Raw genomic sequence first — 22,130 nt, forward strand, 5'->3', positions numbered from 1 at the left:
TTCTTTTTTTGGAAGCCACAGGCACCGGGAGCCAAAGGTCCGCCTCGTTGGGATGAATATTTAATAGAAGCACTTTCGAAAATGGAAAAGTGGAGCTGGGCCCAGGAGGCCTGAGGGGCTGGCACAGGTGGGAGGTGGTGATCCCTGCGTCTGCACCTCCCCCCACCCCACTGGGCACTGGTTCCTGCCCTGCAGGGAGTCAGGGAGACCCTGCTGACCCAGTGTGCGTATGTGAGGGGTGGCCTTGGGCCCCTCTCCAGAGAGCTTTCTGGAAGGGACCCAGGCAGGCACGTCCTGCCCAGGCGTGATGATAGAACTGTGAGCAGAGCTGCTGATTCCCCAGCAGCCAGCAGAGGCAGGCTGGCAGCGGCCTCCTGGGTCAGGTGGGAGTCCTGGGAACGGTCCTCGAGCCACACTCCTGCCTGGACATGGTGCCAGGTGTGGGTGTCCACTGCTGAAAGGACAGCTGAGGCTCAGAAAGGAGTGGGCCTGGGACAGGAACTTGGTAGGGTCCTCATCTGGGCAGAGTGGAGTGCACCAGCTGGCTCAGGCCCACTGCCTGCTGGAGGGGCTGCCCAAGCACTGGCAGCTGGGTGGGCCGGAGGCTCTGCCCCTCCTTCTGCCCCTGAGCCCCGGATGCTCTTGCTCCCCACAGCTGCCAGCCTGGCTGGGCCCTCCGGGGTAGGAGGGACGGCCTCCCAGGGCACCTGGCTATGGGACCCCTGAGGGTGGGGGGGAGGATAGCTTTCTGGGGCATCTGGCTGTGGGACCCTCAAGGGCAGCCCCCTTCCTGTCGGGCCTTACTCCTGGGTGGTGCTAGCACCCAAGGCCTCCTCGTGACACATCCCTCAAGAATGCCATGCTCCACCCTGGCCCTCTTGCTAGCTGATTGACTGTCAGCTGCCCCTGGACCTGCCCTGCCCCAGCCAGCAGCCCAGTTCCCATGGTGACTCCAGGCAGGGGCCTGGGTTCCAGGCAGCTTTGAGCTACAACTGCCGGGGCAGAGGGCACTGCAGGCACGTGCTGGACAGCTGGGATCTCAGGACCCCTGGTGCCACAGCTTGGCACATGCCCGGTGACTGCCCCTTCAGCTGGTCCAGCACCTGCTGCCCCCTGGGCCTGGCCACCTGGAGCCAGGGGTCAGGCAGGTGGGGTCCCTGGGAGCTGAGGCAAGTGGGCAGGGCCTTCCTCGGAGCCGTTCCCTGCTGCGGGACTGGAACCAGCCCAGGGCAAGGTGTGATAGGCAGCTCCCTGGCTCTTGCCCCTACAGCATGAGAGTGGTCCTGACCCAGAGCCCAGTGCTTCCAGCCAGTCTGCTTGTGCACCTGCCACTACCCAGCTCCTGGCAGTCTGGGTACCACAGGTACACCAGCCCAGGGCTGCTGGCGCTGGCCACCTGACGGGAGAGTCCAGGGTCTGAGCTGGGAGGACGCTCCAGGCAGAACAAGTGGCATGTGCTTGTGCCTGCAGTTGGGAGAGGGCATGTGGGGGGCGCAGAGCACGGGGGGGTGTGGGGGTTGGCATGGCTGGAAGAGAGGTCCCCTGACTGTTTGACGTGGGGGCCCCACCAAGGCAATCCCAGTGGTACCGGCCAGCAGGCATGGGGCAATAGGGTTCAGGGATGGGTGCGTGGCTTCCCTGGTTTGGGCACCCAGGCTCAGGAAAGAGGAGGTGTGGTGACCCTCTGTGCCAGCATCTTGCCCCTCCTTCTAGCTAGGCTCAGCCTCTGGCACCTGCTGAGTCAGCCAGCCAGGCCCTGCCCTGGCGGGGCGGTGACAGTCTGCTGGGATGTCAGGCAGTAAACAAAGAGTTCCCAGGTGAGAACTGCCTGGGTAGAGGGAGTGGGTGAAGTCACTGGCCAGCGCGCCTGGCCAGCTTCCTGTCTCACTGCAAGTAGAGTCGTTTGTGACCGTTAGGTTTTTAGGGCCAGGGGAGGCCAGAACGGATCTGGGGTTCCCTACCTCCTTCCAGGGCACACCCGTGGCACACCCCAGGGCCTCTCACTCTGTTTGCTCACCAGTGGCCCCTGCCCGGTCTGGCTGGGGCTTTCTACCTGGGAGCCCTCTGAGTGGCCAGGGGCCCTTCCCTTGCTGTCACCCCCTCCGGCTATTCCTTGCTTCTTGTGTCCAGGGGGGGGCCCAACCCCCAGCAGCTCTTTTCCATGCCTGCTGTCCTCAGCTGCCCCAGGAGCCCCCAGCTCTGCAGCAACCATTGGTGACCCTGGCCTGTGGTGGGCAGGGCTGTGGGTGCGGAGTGTCCCATCACCGCTCCCCCTTGGGCTGGGCCTAGCCCCTCACTGCCCTCAAACCCCAGGATGGGCACCTCAGCTGTGCCAGCCTGCTCAGACCTGCGTGTGGGGTGCAGGTGTTTACAGCCAGCTGGGCCCCACCCCACAGGGCCGTGGGATGCAGGGCGGGGTGGCCCTGGGACCCAGCAGATCTGCAGCTAGCACAGCCTGTGCAGTCCTGCCAGGGCCTGCAGGACTTGGAGCTCGGAGGGTTTTAGGAGACAGAATCGCACCCCTCGACCCCCTCAGCCCCCCACACCCCCATGCCTGGGGGAAACTGAGTCCTGGGGGCTGGCCGGGGAGGTGACAGCAGGTAGAAGACCAGGTAGTAGGATCTCTGGGGAGCTGGGGACTTGGGGGTGTGTTCCTCTGCCACCAATTATGTGCAGGTGCCTTAAGGGGGGTGAAAATGCTGGTTCCAGGGCCCCCACAGCCGGTACATCAGACACCTGGAGCTTTGTGCTGTGGGGGCTGCTGAGTTTCAGCTGAGAGGTGTGGCCTGGGTCATGCTGCCCTCAAGGGGCACAGGGAGGTGGCCGGTGGCCAAGGCCACTTCGCCCAAGGTCAAGTGGGTGGTCTTGGTCCAGCCCTGCTGTGGCCTTGGTAGTCCTGGCTGTGGAACAGGCTGGCTATGCCCTGGACAGAGGTCTCAGCAGAGCCCGAGGGTCCCTGTTGCCCCGAGGTCCCCCATGGAGCAGGGATCTGTGCCCATCTGAGGTCCCTCTCAGAAGGGCAGCCACAGAGAAATTGAGGCAGAGAACCTGTGCACAGCCTGCCTGGAGGGTCCTGTCTGATATCTGAGTGTGTCTACCTGTCTGTCCACACAGCAGGACTAGGCTGGACTGGACTGGACCGGACCAGGCTGGGCCAGGCGGGTGGTGGTGACTCAGACATCCCCGTGCTGGGCGGGGTTTCCTCCCCAAGTCAGCTGCTCAGGCTGGGGGGGTACTCTGGGAGAGGGGTGGGGTCCCAGCTCGGGCCAGTAAGGAGGCCCACTCCCTCTGGTGGGGCTCTGGGCCAGCCTGGGAGGAAGCCTGAGGGCGGGGCAACAGAGGGAGGGACCTGGGAGGGCAGCTGCTAAGCCACGAGCCGAGCCCGGGCCCTCACTTCTGGGCAAGCAGGCAGGACATCGGCCCCGGTAAGCAGCAGCAGCTGTCCTCTGTACCCACCCTGCACCCCTGCCCCCAACCCCTTCCCGGGTTCAGCCTTGGGCACCTGCCACCTCACCACTTAGCAGGCCTGTGGGGGCCAGGTGGGGGGGGCTCAGGGCGGGGCACACGGCTGAGCTGGGCATCTCCCTGCTGCTCTGGCCTGCCCCAGCCCAGCCTCCAGTTTATGTTGGAGGGCAGGCTTGTCAGTTCAGCAGCACCATCTCAGTCCCAGGACTGGACCAGGTAGGTCCCAAGGCTGGACCAGGTAGCCTGGAGGGGGGGGGGGGGTCCTCAGATGACGGTACCTGCCTTTTTTGGTGCGCCGGGACTCTGGGGGGTGATGGGGGGCAGTTCAAACAAGGCTGCTTATCTGCAGGTGCCAGGTGGGCTGTTGGCCACCCCAGCAGGGGCAGCGCTGTGCTGGGTGTCTGGGGTGCTGGTTCCATCTGGGTGGACAGGACCTTGGGGCCGCTCCTTTCAGCTGCCAGACCCTTTGGAGTTGGTGGGCTGGCATGTCCGCCCTGTGCCTCAGTTTCCCCAGGGACTGAAGGAGGTGCGTTGGGCCCACCTGCTGCCCCTCCCAGCACCTGTGCCCTCAGGCTGGGCAGGGCTCACTCCTTTCCAGGAGGGCTGCCTGCTCCTTCCCTTCCCCCCATCTGCCCCTGCACAAGCTTTCATTATGCACCACTTTGTACTGGGCTCTGAGTACACGGTGAGCAAGGTGTTCTGGGGACCAGAGACCAGGTGGTGGCCAGAAGCAATAGCGGGGTGGCCAAGTTGGTCTGTCAGCTGGTAGAGGAAACATGTGCGGAGTGCAGAGGCCGGGGCGAGGTAGGAAGGCAGGAAGCCTGTGCGTGGAGCTGCGAGGGGCTGGGGCGCAGGCTGCAGCAGTGAGGCTGCATAGGCTGCTAGGGGTGCTGGGCCAGGCTTGGAGGAGCTCCTCTGAGGCCAAACTGACAGACGGACTGACCGACAGCAGCACCAGGGAGCTTTGGAGGGGTGCTGCAGGAGACAGTGCCCCCAAACCTCCTGGTTGCAGCTGGGGCGGCAGTGGGAGTGCCTGCTGGGTGGGTGAGGAACCCTGGGCCCTAGGCCTAGGGGGCCAAGGCTGACTCCCACCTTCCTGGAGCCTAGGAGGCACAGCAGCACCTGGCCAGCCTCCCCATGCCAAAGTTACCTTGAGAAATGTCTGGGAGGGGTGGGCAGACCCTCAGGCACTGCCTGCTGTTGCTTCTGAAAGTCTGAAGGTCTCATGACTTATCAGCCCAGCCTGGCACTTTCCTCATGAATTTCCAGGATGGGCTGACGCCCAAGTGTCCGCATGTGCCCATGTGGGCGCTGGGCTCTAAGCCCGGGAGCTCCACTCCCACGGCTGCCTGGCCAACTGTGCACTCGTGTTTGGGGGAGGGGGGCCCAGGCCCAGACACAGCCCGTGGACACACACGCACATGTACATTGAGGGTGGGCCTCTCCAGCCACCATCTAGGGCCCCCTTTGCTGCTCTCCTCCCTGCCAGTGACATATTCCCCAGTGCCACCATTGCCCTGGTGACATGCAAACTTGCCCCCTACACCTGGCCCCACCTGAAGTCCGGCCCCACCAGGGCCCTAGGGGCAGCCAGTTTGGATGCAAACTTGGGTTTTGCTTAAGCAAAATTGCCCCACCCATGGGTGGCCCTACTCTGGGACCCCCCAAGAACTCCAACTTGGCTGGTGCTGCTGGGAGCGTCCCCAACTTGGTCCAGAGCTCTGTGGGCAACTCATCCTGGGCATAGCCACCTTTCTGCATCCCCTCCACCTGGTCCCCCAGCAAGCCTCCAAGGGTCCTTGGCCCCGCCCCCCTCCAGACTCTTCCTGGAGGCCCCACCCAGAGGACTGCAGGCCCTGGACTACAGCTTGTGGGGGGGGGGTGCCCAAATCCCGCAGGCCCTCCTCCCCCTGCATTTAAGGCCTGACGAGGTGGTATCTGAGGCAGAGGAAGGGTTAGGGGTCGGTTGGATGGACACGCAGCCCGGCCAGGGGCTGGGCCTCAGTTGGGCCCTGAGCCAGGAGGAGTGGGGCAGGCACTTGGGAAGGCACAAGTGCCAGCAGCCGGACCTGCTGGGCCTGGCTCAGTGTCACCTCCACATCCTCCTCTATAAAGTGGGGCTTGGTGACCTTATTATTATTAGTCATTACCTGAGGTGGCTGCTGGGGCTGGGCTGTGTACAGAGCCTGTCTGTGGGGCTACCAGTGTGGGGTGGGCGCACTGGGCCAGCTCAAACAGGCTGATGGGACAGCTCCCCTGCATTAGGGACTGAGGAGTGGCCCCCTCAGGACCTGGGGACTGGCAGCACGGTGCTCTGGGGGGTCCTGGGGTTCCTCCGCCCTCTGCAGGGCACGGGTTGGAGGCTGGCAGAGCTGTCAGCTGCCTTGCCCCATGATAGGCAGGATTTCCTCCTTCCTGTTTGTACATCCCTAGATGAGGCTGGGCTTCTGCCTTAAGGGGCACAGAGGAACCCAGAGCTTGAAGCTACAGCTGGCAATTTTCCAGCAGTGTGGCCTCCCCCAGCCCTCTCTTCTTCCCCACGGGTGGAGGGCCCTGCATGGGGCTGGTTGGGCCTCCCCATCACAGGTTCCCAGCCAGGGTATGCCCTCGCCTCCCAGCTGTCAGCACCGTCCTCACTAGCCCGTGATGCCCAGAAGACTCCTCTGGAGCATATTTGGGGGTGCAGCTTCTCAGGGACTAGGGACCCTGCCCGACTCCAGGGGTCTTCCACTGTGGTGCCCCCAGCACACTGCACCCTGCTCACTAGCCTGGTGCAGTCCCTGCCTGGGTCCCAGAGCCTTTTCCTTTTCGACGCTGCCCCTTGGGGACATGCCTGCCTGCCCAAGAGGGCGGTCACTGGCTCTTGTTTTGTTGTCTGACTCAGAGACAAAGCTATGAAAGCTGGAGGGGGTGGGGGCTGGGTTTCTGGGTGGGCTGGGAGCTTCCAGACTGCCCCCACCCCCTGGCCACAGGCAGGCAGGGACCCTCAACTACCCCAGCCAGGTGAAGGGCAGGCAGGGCAGGGTAGGTCCAGTCCTTGCTCCACCCCTTTTCGCTGGGCCAACTTGGGCAAGGGACTTCCCTGTTGCAGCCTCAGTTTCCTCATTGCTTACCCACAGCGCACCCACTTTGGGGATCAGAGATGAGGGTCTGGATAGAATTGGAAGGGAAACCAAGGCCAGAGAGAGTGAGGTTAGCTGGTGGCTTCGGCACAGGAAGCAGGCTTCGTGTGGAACGGGCTCCAGTCTCCACCACTCTCTCCTGCAGGGCAGGAGTCAGGGGCGGGGGGCGGAGACTCACTCCCCGCTCCCCTGCGCAGCCCCTCTGTTCTGGACGGGCAGAGCAGCCCTCTGACATCCATGGGGAAATCCAGGCTCCAAGAGGGGACATGCTTGCTGAGGGTCACACAGCAAATTGGCCAGAGAGTAGCAGCCCCGCTGCACTTCTCCAGAACTGGCTTTCCTGCGTTGGCTGCATGGGGACAGGGACATGTCCAGGCCCTGTGCAGAATGCCCACTCATTAGGTCACCAGCAGTACATGTTCCAGAGCTGGTATGAGATCTGCGCAGTTTCTGGGAATATTAGTACAATTTGGGGGAGGGGTGGGGCCTGGAGTGTGTGTGTGTGTGTGTGTGTGTGTGTGTGTGTGTGGTGGTTTAAATAAGTGCTTGATTGTTGAGTCACCACAGAACTATTTCAATTGTCTGTTTCTCTCCTGTAGTGTTGGCAGGGTGTTTCTCTAGGAATACATCCAATTCGTCTAAATTTTCAGATTTTTTGGTATAAAGTTTGTAATTTCTTCACTTCAATTTTATGTAGAATTTAACTTTTTGTTTTTCTTGAAAAAGGGTACAAATCTTAAGTGTGTAGCTTGTGGCGTTTTCCCAAGGTGGGCACTCTCGTGTAACCAGTCCCAGGCTCGAGAAGCCGGCCCTGCCAGCCTCCCCCAGGCCTCCTGACTAGCGAGCAGGATTGTGCGGGACTGTGAGCCGCGCACAGAGTGGGTGTTGGAGCTCCTGCACCACCAGGCACTTTATGTCAAGGTCATGTTCAAGGACTTGGTCACGTTGCACGCGCAGGTGGTTCATTCGTCAGCCTCACCATGTAGTATTCCACTGGACAAAGCCCACGCATCCCACCGCCAGCTCCGTTGTTTTTCATTCTCCTGTTGATGGACACTGGAGCCTTTCTTGTTTCTGGGCACTGCAGTAGTGCCCGGTGGACGTTTGTGTGCCCACCTCTTGGGGCATGTACTTCTGCATTTGTGCGGGCTGTGCACTCGGGTGTGGAGCTGCAGGGCTCAGCCAGACGTGGGTAGATATTGTCAGGCTGTTTTCCAGAGTGACGGTTCCAGTTCGGCTCAGCCGGCAGCACCGTGTGCAGACGCCCTTCCTGTGGGAGTGGACTGGTGCCTGCTGTGGTGTCATTGGCATTAACCTGATGACTAAGGGTGCTGACTGCCTCTGCAGGTGCGGACTGGCCCGCTGGATGTCTTCCTGTGTGAACCGCCTTCCCAGGGGTTTCCTGCCCGGATGCCTAGCGGGTTGTCCATCTTTCTCTTTGCTGTGCGGGAATTCTTGGTGCCCTCAGGGTAGGAGGCCTTCCCCTGGTCAGTGGGTTGTAAGCCTCTGCCGGGTCCAGGGCGCCACGTCACTCCCTCAGTGGAATCCCTTCCGAACAGAAGCTCTTCATTTTAACATAGAACAGCACTTTATCAGTCATTTCTCTTCAGGCTAGCTTTTTGTGTCCTTGTTAAGAATTGTTTCCCTGCCCCCAGACTCATTTCCACTTATCTTCTGGAAGCTTGATTGTTAAACCATCCACATTGGCTCTATAATCCACATGAAATTAATATTTTCTGTGGCTGATGTAAGAGTCGAGATTAACCTTTCTCCATGTGGACATCCAGTGGACCCAGCAGCAGTTATGTAAAGACCTTCCACCTCCCACAGCTTGGTATCTGGATGAATCTGCTTCTGAAGCTTTTGTTCTGTTCTGTTGGTTTTAGTTTGCATTTCCTGATGACTAGCAATGTTGACCATCTTTTCTTGTGTTTATTGGTACATCTTTTGAGATGCTTCTGTTTGAATCTTTTGCCCATTTTGGTGTTTTTTTTAATGGGGAAGGGGAACAGGAGTTTATTGGGGAACAGTGTGGACTTCCAGGACTTTTTTCCAAGTCAAGTTGTTGTCCTTTCAATCTTAGTTGTGGAGGGTGCCGTTCAGCTTCAAGTTGTTGTCCTTTCAGTCTTAGTTGTGGAGGGTGCAGCTCAGCTCCAGGTCCAGTTGCTGTTGCTAGTTATAGGGGGTGCTGCCCACCATCCCTTGCAGGAGTCGAACCGGCAACCTTGTGGTTGAGAGGACGCGCTCCAACCAACTGAGCCATCTGGGAGCTCAGCTGCAGCTCAGCTCAAGGTGCCGTGTTCAATCTTAGTTGCAGGGGGTGCTGCCCACCATCCCTTGCGGGACTTGAGGAATCGAACTGGCAACCTTGTTGTTGAGAGCCTGTGCTCCAACCAACTGAGCCATCCGGGAGGCAGCTCAGCTCAAGGTGCCGTGTTCAATTTTAGTTGCAGGGGGTGGAGCCCACCATCCCTTGTGGGACTCAAGGAGTTGAACCGACAACCTTGTGGTTGAGAGCCCACTGGTCCATGTGGGAATCGAACTGGCAGCCTTCGGAGTTAGGAGCATGGAGCTCTAACAGCCTGAGCCACTGGGTTGGCCCTCTTTTGCCCATTTTTAATTGAGTTTTTTGTCTTTCGTTATCCAGTGGTAGAAGTTGTTCTGGGTGCAAGTTCTTTGTCAGATGATATGTTGCCCTACGAATGTCTTTCAAGATTAGGAGTGTTTAATTATGATGAAATATAATTTATCCAACTTTCTTTTATGTATTCTAAGAAAACTTTGCCTCCCCCAAGGTGGCAAAGAACTTCTCCTATGTTTTCTTCTCATTCTCTAGTTCTAGGTTTCACATCTAGCTCTGTGATTCATTTTGAGTTAATTTCTATGTGTGATGTGAGGTAAGGGTCCAGGATTTCCCCCCACACACACAAATAAATATCCAGTTATCCCAGCTCCATTGTTGAAAAGACTGTAATTTGCCTGTTGAAATAATTTGGCTGCTTTGTCAAAAATCCATTGATAACACAAAGTATGAGACTCCTAAGGATTTTATCCCGCTCACTCATCTTTCTGTTTATAACATACTGTCTTGATCCACTGGGGTCAAAGAAAATGTGCAATATAATTTAAATTATTTTAAATTTATTGAGCCTTTTTTTTTTTAAGTGTGTTTTTCTAGGACCCATCAGCTCCAAGTCAAGTAGTTATTTCAATCTAGCTGTGGAGGGCACAGCTCACTGGCTCATGTGGGGATCAAACCGACACCTTGTTGTTAAGAGCACCATACTCTAATCAACTGAGCTAACCAGCTGCCCCTGTTCAGGCATTTTTCAATGTCCCAGCATATAGTCTATCCTGGTGAAGGTCCCATGTGCACTTAAAGTAATGTGTATTCTGCTGTTGTCAGGTAGAGGGATCTTTAAGTATCTCATTGGCTGATAGGTGAGTGTTCTCACATGTTCTATTTTGTGAGGCTGTGGGTTACTGAGAGGGCTGTTAAATCTCCTGCTGGAATTGTGAATTTATCTACTTGTCCTTTCTGTGTCACCAGTGTTCACTTCAGTGTCCCTAAGCTCTGTTAGCAGGTGTACACACACTTAGGTTTGTGTTGGAGGAGGTCATCGAGAGGACAAGACTGCTGGTTGACCCTCGAGCTGGACCCGGGTGCTCAGTCTCGTCACCACCTCCCCCATCCTTGGAATATCTGCCCTCCCCACCGGCCCCACCATGGGAGCCATTTTCAAGGCCAGCCTGGAGCAAGCAATGTGCTGTTGAGACTATCTGGGCGGGATCTGGGACTGAGCTCAGTGGAGGCCTCTGCGTAAACTTTAAGATTTGGGTGGGTGGCGGGGAGATGGACTGGTCTTGCAGTTGCACAGACCTGACTCTTATGTAAGTTCCCTTGCTAATGAAGCCTGCCACCTACAAGTCTGGAATGACCTGCTCTTTCCTCAATCTCTCTTGCACTTCCTGTAATTGGGGCCTGTTTCATTTATACCTGGGAAGCTCCCAAGGTTGCAAACTAACAGTTTATTATGTGTCTTTTTTTTTTTATGCATTATCCCCTATTTATCATTATGAAATATTATGATTAGTTTTTGCATGCTATATATTTTTCTTTGCTTCCATTTTTAAACTATATATATTTATAATCCAATTCTTGTGCGTAGCATATAGCTAGGTCTTGAACTTTTATCTCGTCTGACAATCTCTACCTTTTGATTGGCACTTTTGAACCACTGTGCTGAATGTAATTGCCCATATGGTTGGCTTACATCCTACCATCTTGCTAATTGCTTTCCATTTTATCCCATCTATTCTTTGCTCCTCTTTCCCTTTCTTACCTTGTTTTAGGATTAATTAAATATATTTGCATATGTAATCACTCAATAACATAATTATATATACATTACATATATTTGTATATAATGTATTTTTAGTATTCCATTTTATTTCCACTACTGGCTTATTAGCTATGTGTCTTTTTTTAATGGTTGCTTTATGATTTATACTATGTGGTTTTTCCTCATGATAGTACACCGTCCGACATTACACTACTGCTTGTATAACGTGAGAACGTCACAGCAGTAACTTCCCTCCATCATCCCCAACCCCGTTCTTCATACTGCAGTTGTCACACGCTTTACGTCTACGTATGCGAAATTCTACACTTACTGTTTTTGTCTTATGCAGTCAGTTACCTGTTTTCCTTAAGCTCTACTGGAATATAATTTACAGACCATAACCCCACCCACTGTAAACGTGCAAGTTGAACATTTTCAGTAACGCTGCAGAGTGGCACAGCCAGTCCCAGCACCCCCACCCTCCTCAGATTCTCCCGCACCTGCTCATGGTCAGTGCCACTCGCACTCCTCGCCCCAGGCAGTGCCTACCGGGCTCTGGTAAAACGTAGAGACTGTCGTCCAGTACACCTCCTTTTCCTCCCCGCTGTTTGCTATTACTGTCACATGCATACTGCACTTCTGTATCTTACAGTCCCCACAACATGGCATGAGAATTCTTGCTTTATGCGAGGAGCCGACAGGCTCTGGCCTGTGTGCTACGCCCGGCCGGCTGCCGGTTTTGTGGATGATGTTGCACTAGATGCAGTCAGCCTCACTCATTTGCATGCTGTCCACAGCCACACCCGAGCCACCGCCCTGGGAGTGCAATGCACAGACGTGCAATAGCGCCTGTGGGGCTGAAACACTTGATGGCCGGCCTTTGACAAGACGAGTCTGCTGACCCCTGCTTTATAAAACCTCTTGTCTTTTAAAAAGAAGTTAAGGGATGGAATGAGGGAAAAGAAATGTCTGTAGCATATTTTATATTTGCCCACATACTTACCATTTTCTTCATTCTTCATTTTTTCCCTGTGCATTTGAGTTAGTATCTGGTGTCAGGTCCTTTTCTTTAGCATTTCTTGTGAGGCAGATTGGCTAGCAATGGATTCCCCGAGTTTCTTTATTTGCAAATGTCTTTATTTTGCCTTTATTTTTGAAGGATATTTTGCTAGATAGAGAATTCTTGGCTCACGTTTCCTTTCAACAATTTGAATATGTCGTTCTATTTTCTTCTAGCTCCTATGTTGTCAGATGTTAATTGTATTGCTGTGCCCTTACATGTGGTGGGTTGTTTTTCACTTGTTGCCTTCAACGTTTTTCTCTTTCTTGCAGTCATTTTGACTGTGATGTGTGTAGGTCTGGATCTCCTTGTGTTTGTCCTGTTTAGGATTTGTTGAGCTTCTTGGATCTGTAGATTATTTTCAGTCATTATTTCTTCAAACATTTTTCTGCCTCTTTCTCTCTCTCCTTTCCTCCTGAGACATCGACCACACACAGCATTGCTATTCGTAATGTTAGCCCACAGATCTCCGATGCTCTGTCACTTTTCTTCAATCTTTTTCTCTGTTCTTCAAATAGGTTAATTTCTATTAATCTACAAGATTTTCAATTCTTTCTTCTGGCACCTCAGAGCCAGTGTTGAATCCCTGTAGTAAATTTTCACCTCTGGAACTGCCACTGGTATTTTTTATAATTTCTGTTTCTTTACAACAGTTGCCTTCATTGATCCATTTTGTTTTCCACTAATTCTTTAAGCATGGTTTCCTTTAGTTTTTTGAACATGTTTATAATAGTTGCTCTGAGGTCTGTGCTAAATGTAGCCTCTGTGGACATTCAGGAAGTTTCCATCCACTGCTTTGCTCCTTGACGCAGCACACACTCTCCTGCTTCTGTGCCAACCATGGCATGTTTGTTGTGCGCTGGACGTTCTATGTTATACATTGTAGCAGCTTGGGTTCTGATTCCCCTCAGGGTTTGGATTATTGCTTTGTTGGTGTGTTTGTTTAGCAACTTTCTTGGACTAAATCTGTGGAACTTGTCACTTTGTCTGGGCTCCTCCCCGTTCTGGCTCACTACCCTCTGACCTGATGTCACAGCCTCCCTAGGCCAGTGGCTGTGGATCCTCCCCTAATGCCTTCATATGCTCTAAGACCCAGCGTTCAGAATGGGGTGACAGCATCTCCATGGTGCACATGCTCCCCTGGTCCCCCACCCACACGCCCCCACCCCGGGTCTACCATCTGGCCCACCCCCAGACCCCACCCCTGGTTCAGCATCTGGTTCGCCCCCAGACCCCACCCCTGGTTCAGCATCTGGTTCACCCCCAGACCCCACCCCTGGTCCACTGTCTGGTCCACCTTCAGGCCCCACCCGTGGTCTACCCACCTGCACGGCTCCGCTGACTCAGCCTCTCTCTCAGCAGTGTCTGGCCGGCAGCTGCAGCCTGAGGAACCAGATGCAGAAACCGAGGAGGACCATTCTGTGAGTGAGGACGACAGGGGCCCATGCCCACATCATGCCTCCCCCATCCTCTCCTGGGCCTGGGCAGAGCCCGAGTGGCTGAGGGTAACCTGATTCTCTCCTCCTGCAAGGTGACTGAAGGGCCCGTGGAGGAGATCATTCGGCCACGGCCGCAGGGGTCTTCACCTGTCTATGAATGTGTGACTGAGGGTGCTGGCTTTGAACTCCTGGTAAGCCTGCTGGACAGAGACCCATAGGCTGAGGGAAGACCAAGGTGTGGGGCCACAGGCAGCCACGTCTTCTCCTGTATCACCCTGTGTGCACAACTCACATGCTTGTCTGTTCAGCCACGCCCGCTGCCCTACTGCCGGCTCAGCCATCCTCTCTGACTCCTCTGCCCCCTCCCAGGACCCTCCCTTCAGCTGGCCAAAACACAACCAAGATGGCGCATGTGTGTGTGCAGTGTGTGCATGTGGGGAGCAGCCCTCACGGTCCTGCATGTGGTGGGGCATGAGGTGTGTGTGCACGCCATCTCTGGAGAGGAGATGCAGACGGGGTCCCCACAGCTCAGCAGCTGGGCTCCCTCTGCACGCAGCTGTGCTCTTGGAGTTCTCAACCTTTGAGCTGAGGCCCCTGGCCTCCCAAGACCTTCCCATCCTCTGGGCTGCGGCAGGTGGGTAAGCCTCAATGTCTGTGGTTATAGGAAGACACTTCAGACAGGCAAGGCTCTTCAGGGAGACGGAGATCCTGGTGGAAGCGGGATTCAGGGGACTCACGGACACTGTCCAGGATGAGTCATCCAGAGGTGGGTATGGTGGGAACTGGGGGCCAGGGAGGTGGACGCCTTCACCAGGGCCCCAGCCAGGGGGTTGGAGGCCAGAGCAAAGAGAGAGGAACAGGGAGGCTGGCAGAGTGCCACTGTGCCCTATGGAATGGCAAACCCATCCCTTGTCAGGCCTGAGGGTGGCAGAGGCTCTAGAAGTCTGGCCCAGGCTTCTGCCAAGACCCTATGTGCCCATGATGAAGACTCCTGGCCAGGGGGTTGGACTCCTTCACAAGGCCCCAGCCAGGGGACCTAGGTGCACAGACCTCAGTGTTCTCAGCTGTGCATGGGCATGGCCGCTGCCTGTGGTGTGTGGGCCACAGAAGGTGGTAGCAAGGCGGGCACTGCCTCCTGAGGCAGACTGTCCTGGCATTGGCAGTCCCGGCACTTCTAAGGCTCCACCAGCCCCCAAGGCCCCATCATGTCTGAAGTCAGGCCAGCTGCACTGTTGGTTGTATTTCCCTCAGCATTTATGATGTTCCATGGTTTCAGCAATAGCTGCTTTGTTTGCGATCAAGCTTGGAGCATGTAAAGAATGAACAAGGAGCAATGGAGGAAGGCTCTGACCATTGCCAAGTCCTGCTGTGGACAGGCTGCCCCTGAGTCCTGGCAAGTGGGGGTGGGGACAAGAGGAGGCTACTCCCACCGGAGGCGGCTGCAGCTGGCTTCCTGCAAAGCTTGCACTCAGCAACCCCGGCCATCCTAGCTGGGGGCCCTACCCTTGCCTGCTGTCACCTGGATGATGGGCAGGGCTGTGGGCTTCCTGTCCTCAGGGGAGGTAGCACCCCCAGGACTGATGCCCATCGTAGGACAGGTATGCTTACCATGGACTTTATGTGCTTCTGCTCCGTCCACGCAGGAGGCAACAGACGTGACGCTGAAGACCGAGGTAGAGGCTGGAGCGAGTGGCTACAGTGTCACAGGTGGTGGGGACCAGGGCATCTTTGTGAAGCACGTTTTGAAGGACTCCTCAGCTGCCAGGCTCTTCAGCCTGAGAGAAGGTGCCATGGCCGCCCCATCCCTGGAGTCCCCGTGGTCCCCATGAGGATGGGAGGGACCAGGAGGGGGCCGGGCCATACCTGGAGCTCAGGATAATCACCTGTCATGCTGGGTTTTCCCACCTGTGAAACAGGTGGGCTCCTTCCCACCCAGGGCTGAGTGGAGGGAAGGGCTGGGCAGCGTGGCAGGCATCCTTCCCTTCCATGCACCCCTGTAGAACCCTCCATCCCAGCAGCCATGAGATGGGGTAACTAAGGCCCGAACCCCACTCTGTCTTTGTCCAGGAGATCAGCTACTGAGTGCAACCATATTCTTCGATGACATGAAATATGAAGATGCTCTGAAAATCCTTCAGTACTCAGAGCCGTACAAGGTTCAGTTCCAAGTCAGACGGAAAGTTCCCACCACAGTGGATGTGGACAGGGCTGCCAGTGGAGCTCAGCATGTCCCAAAGCCGACTGAGAAGCAGGTGAGGCAGCTGGCTGGCGCCGAGGCTGGCATGGGCCCCACCCACCCCCCTCTTCCCCTAAGCCCAGGGCCACAGACTTTCTGGACTGGCACCAATAAGTTCACTGTCTTTCTGTTTCAGGGAAAGGACGTCACTGATGGGGGCACAGCCACACCCACGAAGACGATGGAAAGTGATGGGGACCAGGAGAGACTCATCGCCAAGCCCAGGGATGGCAGAGGCAGGAGGCCCCAAAAGGACAGGCTCTCGTGGCCCAAATTTCAAGCCATAAAGAGCAAGGGTGGGCGAGGGCCCCGGAGGTCACACAGTTCCTCGGAGGCTTACGAGCGGGGGAAGGTGCCTGCTGTGGGCCCCACAAGCTCAGACACCGAGGCCGAGTTTCCTCCAGATAAGCAGGAACAGGAGGCAGGGACAGGCAGCCGACGCAGGAGCAGGTTCCTCAACCTGAAGTTCAAAGTGGGCTCAGGGAAGGGCCGATCGCTGGCAGGGCAGCCAGACACAGGGTCCCAAAGTGGCGCTGTCCATTTCAGAGTGCTGGAGGAGGCGGGGTCCTGGGATGCCACCCAAGAGGCCACCTGGGCTGGCACACGTGGCACAAAGGACGACAGGACAGCAGAGGCGCAACAGGGAACTCCAGCTCTGAGTGTACAGTGGCCCACAGAGCCTGCCCTCTCCTACGAGGCAGACTTGGGGGGTGGGTCCAACATGGCAGCCAGACCCCGGAGGAAGAAAACGGAAAGGCAAGTCCAGGAGGAGACAGTGACCCAAGGGAAAGCCAGGGCAGGCCGAGTGCCCACACAGAGCAGAGGATGCACTAGGGAGGGAATGCAAGTGCTGGACATGGAAACTGCCCCATTGCCTCTGCAAGACAGGGCGGGTGAAGGCCACACACAGGGCCACCAAGCAGACGTCCAGGTCAAGATACGCAATTTAAAGACACCCAAGTTTGGATTTTCCAAACATAAAGTGCTGGGGACAGAAGGAAGCATGGCAGTGCTGGAGCAGGGGCCAAGGCAGGGGAGGTCAGGCACCAAGATCGTGATAAAAGGTGACAACAGCCCAGACAAAAACAAGGACCGAGACCTTGCAGTGCATCAGCCCAACTGGGATAAAATGAGAGCAGAGACATCCATGGCAACAACGAAAGGAGGAGACAAAATAGGTTGGGACCAGAACGTAGAGGAAAAGGAGGAAAAGATGAAAACACTAAAGTTCAAATTGCCGTCATTTGGATGGCCCCCAGGAAAGGACGCAAAGTCAGTCACAGAAACACAGACAAGAGAAATAGAAAGGGAAAATCAGAGACACACACTTATCAAGGAAGTAAAATTGGACTTTGATATAGAGAGTAGTGATGAAGATGAAGGTAAAGAACAGAGAGGACCATCAAAAATAAAAGAAGACCAGGAGAACGAAGAAGGGAAAGAAAGGGAAATCGCCCCGGGAGACAAGGAGACGGCCTCACGCGACAGCAAGTTCAAAATGCCCAAGTTCAAGATGCCCTCCTTTGGCATGGCGGCACCCAGCAAGGACTTGGGAACATCCGTGGACGTGCCCGTGCCCAAGATCACAGGGGAGGCGACCCTTCCCTGCCCGAGCGGCGAGATGCAAGCCCCGGAGGGCAGCGTGCAACTGCCATCCGCTGAAATCGAGCTCCCCGGGGCTGAGGTGGAGGTGGCCCTCCCCGAGGGGGAGGTGAGGCTGGGCGAGCTGAAGGGCAAGGCAGAAGGGGCCAGGTTCAAGGGCCACATGCCCAAGGTGCAGATGCCCAGCATCAAGATGCCCACGGTGGACATCAAGGGCCCCCAGGTGGACATCACGGGACCCAAACTGGACCTGAAGGGTGCCAAAGGCCAGGTGGCAGCCCCCGACGTGGGGGTGTCGCTGCCCAGCGTGGAGGTGGACATCCAGGCGCCGGGCGCCAGGCTGGAGGGCGACGTGGCCCTGGAAGACAAGGAGATGGCCGCCAGGGACAGCAAGTTCAAAATGCCCAAGTTCAAGATGCCCTCCTTCGGCATGGCGGCGCCCGGCAAGCCCACCGACGCCACGGTGGAGGTGTCCGGGCCACAGGTGCAGGCGGACGGCGCCTGCCCTCCATCCACACCGACGCCAAGACCTGTGACCTGAGCATAGACCTGCCATCTGCCGCTGAAATCGAGCTCCCGGGCTGAGGTGGAGGTGGCCCTCCCGAGGGGAGGTGAGGCTGGGCGAGCTGAAGGGCAAGGCAGAAGGGGCCAGGTTCAAGGGCACCTGCCCAAGGTGCACATGCCCAGCATCAAGATGCCCAAAGTAGACTTCAAGGGGCCCCAGGTGGACATCTCGGGGCCCAAAGTGGACCTGAAGGGTGTTAAAGGCCAGGTGACTGCCCCCGACGTGGCGGTGTCGCTGCCCAGCGTGGAGGTGGACATCCAGGCGCCGGGCGCCAGGCTGGAGGGCGACGTGGCCCTGGAAGACAAGGAGATGGCCGCCAGGGACAGCAAGTTCAAAATGCCCAAGTTCAAGATGCCCTCCTTTGGCATGGCGGCACCCAGCAAGGACTTGGGAACATCCGTGGACGTGCCCGTGCCCAAGATCACAGGGGAGGCGACCCTTCCCTGCCCACACCGAGATGCAAGCCCGGAGGGCAGCGTGCAACTGCCATCCGCTGAAATCGAGCTCCCGGGCTGAGGTGGAGGTGGCCCTCCCGGAGGTGAGGCTGGGCGAGCTGAAGGGCAAGGCAGAGGGCCAGGTTCAAGGGCCACATGCCCAAGGTGCAGATGCCCAGCATCAAGATGCCCACGGTGGACATCAAGGGCCCCCAGGTGGACATCACGGGACCCAAACTGGACCTGAAGGGTGCCAAAGGCCAGGTGGCAGCCCCCGACGTGGGGGTGTCGCTGCCCAGCGTGGAGGTGGACATCCAGGCGCCGGGCGCCAGGCTGGAGGGCGACGTGGCCCTGGAAGACAAGGAGATGGCCGCCAGGGACAGCAAGTTCAAAATGCCCAAGTTCAAGATGCCCTCCTTCGGCATGGCGGCGCCCGGCAAGCCCACCGACGCCTCGGTGGAGGTGTCCGGGCCACAGGTGCAGGCGGACGGCGCCTGCCCTCCATCCACACCGACGCCAAGACCTGTGACCTGAGCATAGACCTGCCATCTGCCGACGTGGACGTCAAGCCCGGCGAGCTGGGTGTGAAACTCCCGGAGGGCCATGTACCGGAGGCAGAGCTCCAGGAACGCGACGCCACAACCGACTCAAAGGGCACCTGCCCAAGGTGCACATGCCCAGCATCAAGATGCCCAAAGTAGACTTCAAGGGCCCCCAGGTGGACATCTCGGGGCCCAAACTCGACCTGAAGGGTGTTAAAGGCGAGGTGACTGCCCCCGACGTGGCGGTGTCGCTGCCCAGCGTGGGGCTGGACATCCAGGCGCCAGGCGCCAAGCTGGAGGGCGACATGGCCCTGGGAGACAAGGAGACGGCCTCACGCGACAGCAAGTTCAAAATGCCCAAGTTCAAGATGCCCTCCTTTGGCATGGCGGCACCCAGCAAGGACTTGGGAACATCCGTGGACGTGCCCGTGCCCAAGATCACAGGGGAGGCGACCCTTCCCTGCCCGAGCGGCGAGATGCAAGCCCCGGAGGGCAGCGTGCAACTGCCATCCGCTGAAATCGAGCTCCCCGGGGCTGAGGTGGAGGTGGCCCTCCCCGAGGGGGAGGTGAGGCTGGGCGAGCTGAAGGGCAAGGCAGAAGGGGCCAGGTTCAAGGGCCACATGCCCAAGGTGCAGATGCCCAGCATCAAGATGCCCAAGGTGGACATCAAGGGCCCCCAGGTGGACATCACGGGACCCAAACTGGACCCGAAGGGTGCCAAAGGCCAGGTGGCAGCCCCCGACGTGGGGGTGTCGCTGCCCAGCGTGGAGGTGGACATCCAGGCGCCGGGCGCCAGGCTGGAGGGCGACGTGGCCCTGGAAGACAAGGAGATGGCCGCCAGGGACAGCAAGTTCAAAATGCCCAAGTTCAAGATGCCCTCCTTCGGCATGGCGGCGCCCGGCAAGCCCACCGACGCCTCGGTGGAGGTGTCCGGGCCACAGGTGCAGGCGGACGTGCGCCTGCCCTCCATCCACACCGACGTCAAGACCTGTGACCTGAGCATAGACCTGCCATCTGCCGACGTGGACGTCAAGCCCGGCGAGCTGGGTGTGAAACTCCCGGAGGGCCATGTACCGGAGGCAGAGCTCCAGGAACGCGACGCCACAACCGGACTCAAAGGGCACCTGCCCAAGGTGCACATGCCCAGCATCAAGATGCCCAAAGTAGACTTCAAGGGCCCCCAGGTGGACATCTCGGGGCCCAAACTCGACCTGAAGGGTGTTAAAGGCGAGGTGACTGCCCCGACGTGGCGGTGTCGCTGCCCAGCGTGGGGCTGGACATCCAGGCGCCAGGCGCCAAGCTGGAGGCGACATGGCCCTGGGAGACAAGGAGACGGCCTCACGCGACAGCAAGTTCAAAATGCCCAAGTTCAAGATGCCCTCCTTTGGCATGGCGGCACCCAGCAAGGACTTGGGAACATCCGTGGACGTGCCCGTGCCCAAGATCACAGGGGAGGCGACCCTTCCCTGCCCGGCGGCGAGATGCAAGCCCGGAGGGCAGCGTGCAACTGCCATCCGCTGAAATCGAGCTCCCGGGCTGAGGTGGAGGTGGCCCTCCCGAGGGGAGGTGAGGCTGGGCGAGCTGAAGGGCAAGGCAGAAGGGGCCAGGTTCAAGGGCCACATGCCCAAGGTGCAGATGCCCAGCATCAAGATGCCCAAGGTGGACATCAAGGGCCCCAGGTGGACATCACGGGACCCAAACTGGACCTGAAGGGTGCCAAAGGCCAGGTGGCAGCCCCGACGTGGGGGTGTCGCTGCCCAGCGTGGAGGTGGACATCCAGGCGCCGGGCGCCAGGCTGGAGGCGACGTGGCCCTGGAAGACAAGGAGATGGCCGCCAGGGACAGCAAGTTCAAAATGCCCAAGTTCAAGATGCCCTCCTTCGCATGGCGGCGCCGGCAAGCCCACCGACGCCTCGGTGGAGGTGTCCGGCCACAGGTGCAGGCGGACGTGCGCCTGCCCTCCATCCACACCGACGTCAAGACCTGTGACCTGAGCATAGACCTGCCATCTGCCGACGTGGACGTCAAGCCCGGCGAGCTGGGTGTGAAACTCCCGGAGGGCCACGTACCGGAGGCAGAGCTCCAGGAACGCGACGCCACAACCGGACTCAAAGGGCACCTGCCCAAGGTGCACATGCCCAGCATCAAGATGCCCAAAGTAGACTTCAAGGGCCCCCAGGTGGACATCTCGGGGCCCAAACTCGACCTGAAGGGTGTTAAAGGCGAGGTGACTGCCCCCGACGTGGCGGTGTCGCTGCCCAGCGTGGGGCTGGACATCCAGGCGCCAGGCGCCAAGCTGGAGGGCGACATGGCCCTGGGAGACAAGGAGACGGCCTCACGCGACAGCAAGTTCAAAATGCCCAAGTTCAAGATGCCCTCCTTTGGCATGGCGGCACCCAGCAAGGACTTGGGAACATCCGTGGACGTGCCCGTGCCCAAGATCACAGGGGAGGCGACCCTTCCCTGCCCGGCCCAAACTCGACCTGAAGGGTGTTAAAGGCGAGGTGACTGCCCCGACGTGGCGGTGTCGCTGCCCAGCGTGGGGCTGGACATCCAGGCGCCAGGCGCCAAGCTGGAGGGCGACATGGCCCTGGGAGACAAGGAGACGGCCTCACGCGACAGCAAGTTCAAAATGCCCAAGTTCAAGATGCCCTCCTTTGGCATGGCGGCACCCAGCAAGGACTTGGGAACATCCGTGGACGTGCCCGTGCCCAAGATCACAGGGGAGGCGACCCTTCCCTGCCCGAAGGCGAGATGCAAGCCCGGAGGGCAGCGTGCAACTGCCATCCGCTGAAATCGAGCTCCCGGGCTGAGGTGGAGGTGGCCCTCCCGAGGGGAGGTGAGGCTGGGCGAGCTGAAGGGCAAGGCAGAAGGGGCCAGGTTCAAGGGCCACATGCCCAAGGTGCAGATGCCCAGCATCAAGATGCCCAAGGTGGACATCAAGGGCCCCCAGGTGGACATCACGGGACCCAAACTGGACCTGAAGGGTGCCAAAGGCCAGGTGGCAGCCCCGACGTGGGGTGTCGCTGCCCAGCGTGGAGGTGGACATCCAGGCGCCGGGCGCCAGGCTGGAGGCGACGTGGCCCTGGAAGACAAGGAGATGGCCGCCAGGGACAGCAAGTTCAAAATGCCCAAGTTCAAGATGCCCTCCTTCGCATGGCGGCGCCCGGCAAGCCCACCGACGCCTCGGTGGAGGTGTCCGGGCCACAGGTGCAGGCGGACGGCGCCTGCCCTCCATCCACACCGACGCCAAGACCTGTGACCTGAGCATAGACCTGCCATCTGCCGACGTGGACGTCAAGCCCGGCGAGCTGGGTGTGAAA

General features: G+C 58.1%; 1 protein-coding gene across 1 annotated transcript in view; it reads left to right on the forward strand.

Annotated features, from left to right (window-relative positions):
• The window catches only part of AHNAK2 (AHNAK nucleoprotein 2), a 32,167-nt gene that overhangs the window by 3,050 nt on the left and 6,987 nt on the right, over positions 1 to 22,130 (forward strand). Inside the window, 25 exon segments of the mRNA XM_074326739.1 lie at positions 13,353 to 13,411; positions 13,522 to 13,620; positions 14,094 to 14,195; positions 15,073 to 15,214; positions 15,497 to 15,681; positions 15,802 to 17,761; positions 17,764 to 17,848; positions 17,850 to 18,338; positions 18,340 to 18,370; positions 18,402 to 18,753; positions 18,756 to 18,886; positions 18,889 to 20,041; positions 20,044 to 20,109; positions 20,112 to 20,276; positions 20,309 to 20,374; positions 20,406 to 20,486; positions 20,489 to 20,536; positions 20,539 to 20,604; positions 20,607 to 21,273; positions 21,307 to 21,556; positions 21,647 to 21,822; positions 21,824 to 21,876; positions 21,879 to 21,959; positions 21,962 to 22,033; positions 22,036 to 22,128. Coding sequence (XP_074182840.1) covers positions 13,353 to 13,411; positions 13,522 to 13,620; positions 14,094 to 14,195; positions 15,073 to 15,214; positions 15,497 to 15,681; positions 15,802 to 17,761; positions 17,764 to 17,848; positions 17,850 to 18,338; positions 18,340 to 18,370; positions 18,402 to 18,753; positions 18,756 to 18,886; positions 18,889 to 20,041; positions 20,044 to 20,109; positions 20,112 to 20,276; positions 20,309 to 20,374; positions 20,406 to 20,486; positions 20,489 to 20,536; positions 20,539 to 20,604; positions 20,607 to 21,273; positions 21,307 to 21,556; positions 21,647 to 21,822; positions 21,824 to 21,876; positions 21,879 to 21,959; positions 21,962 to 22,033; positions 22,036 to 22,128 — 6,672 coding nt within the window.

The sequence above is a fragment of the Rhinolophus sinicus genome, linkage group LG03 (genome assembly GCF_036562045.2).
Source record: "Rhinolophus sinicus isolate RSC01 linkage group LG03, ASM3656204v1, whole genome shotgun sequence".
In the NCBI taxonomy this organism is placed as follows: Eukaryota; Metazoa; Chordata; class Mammalia; order Chiroptera; family Rhinolophidae; genus Rhinolophus; species Rhinolophus sinicus.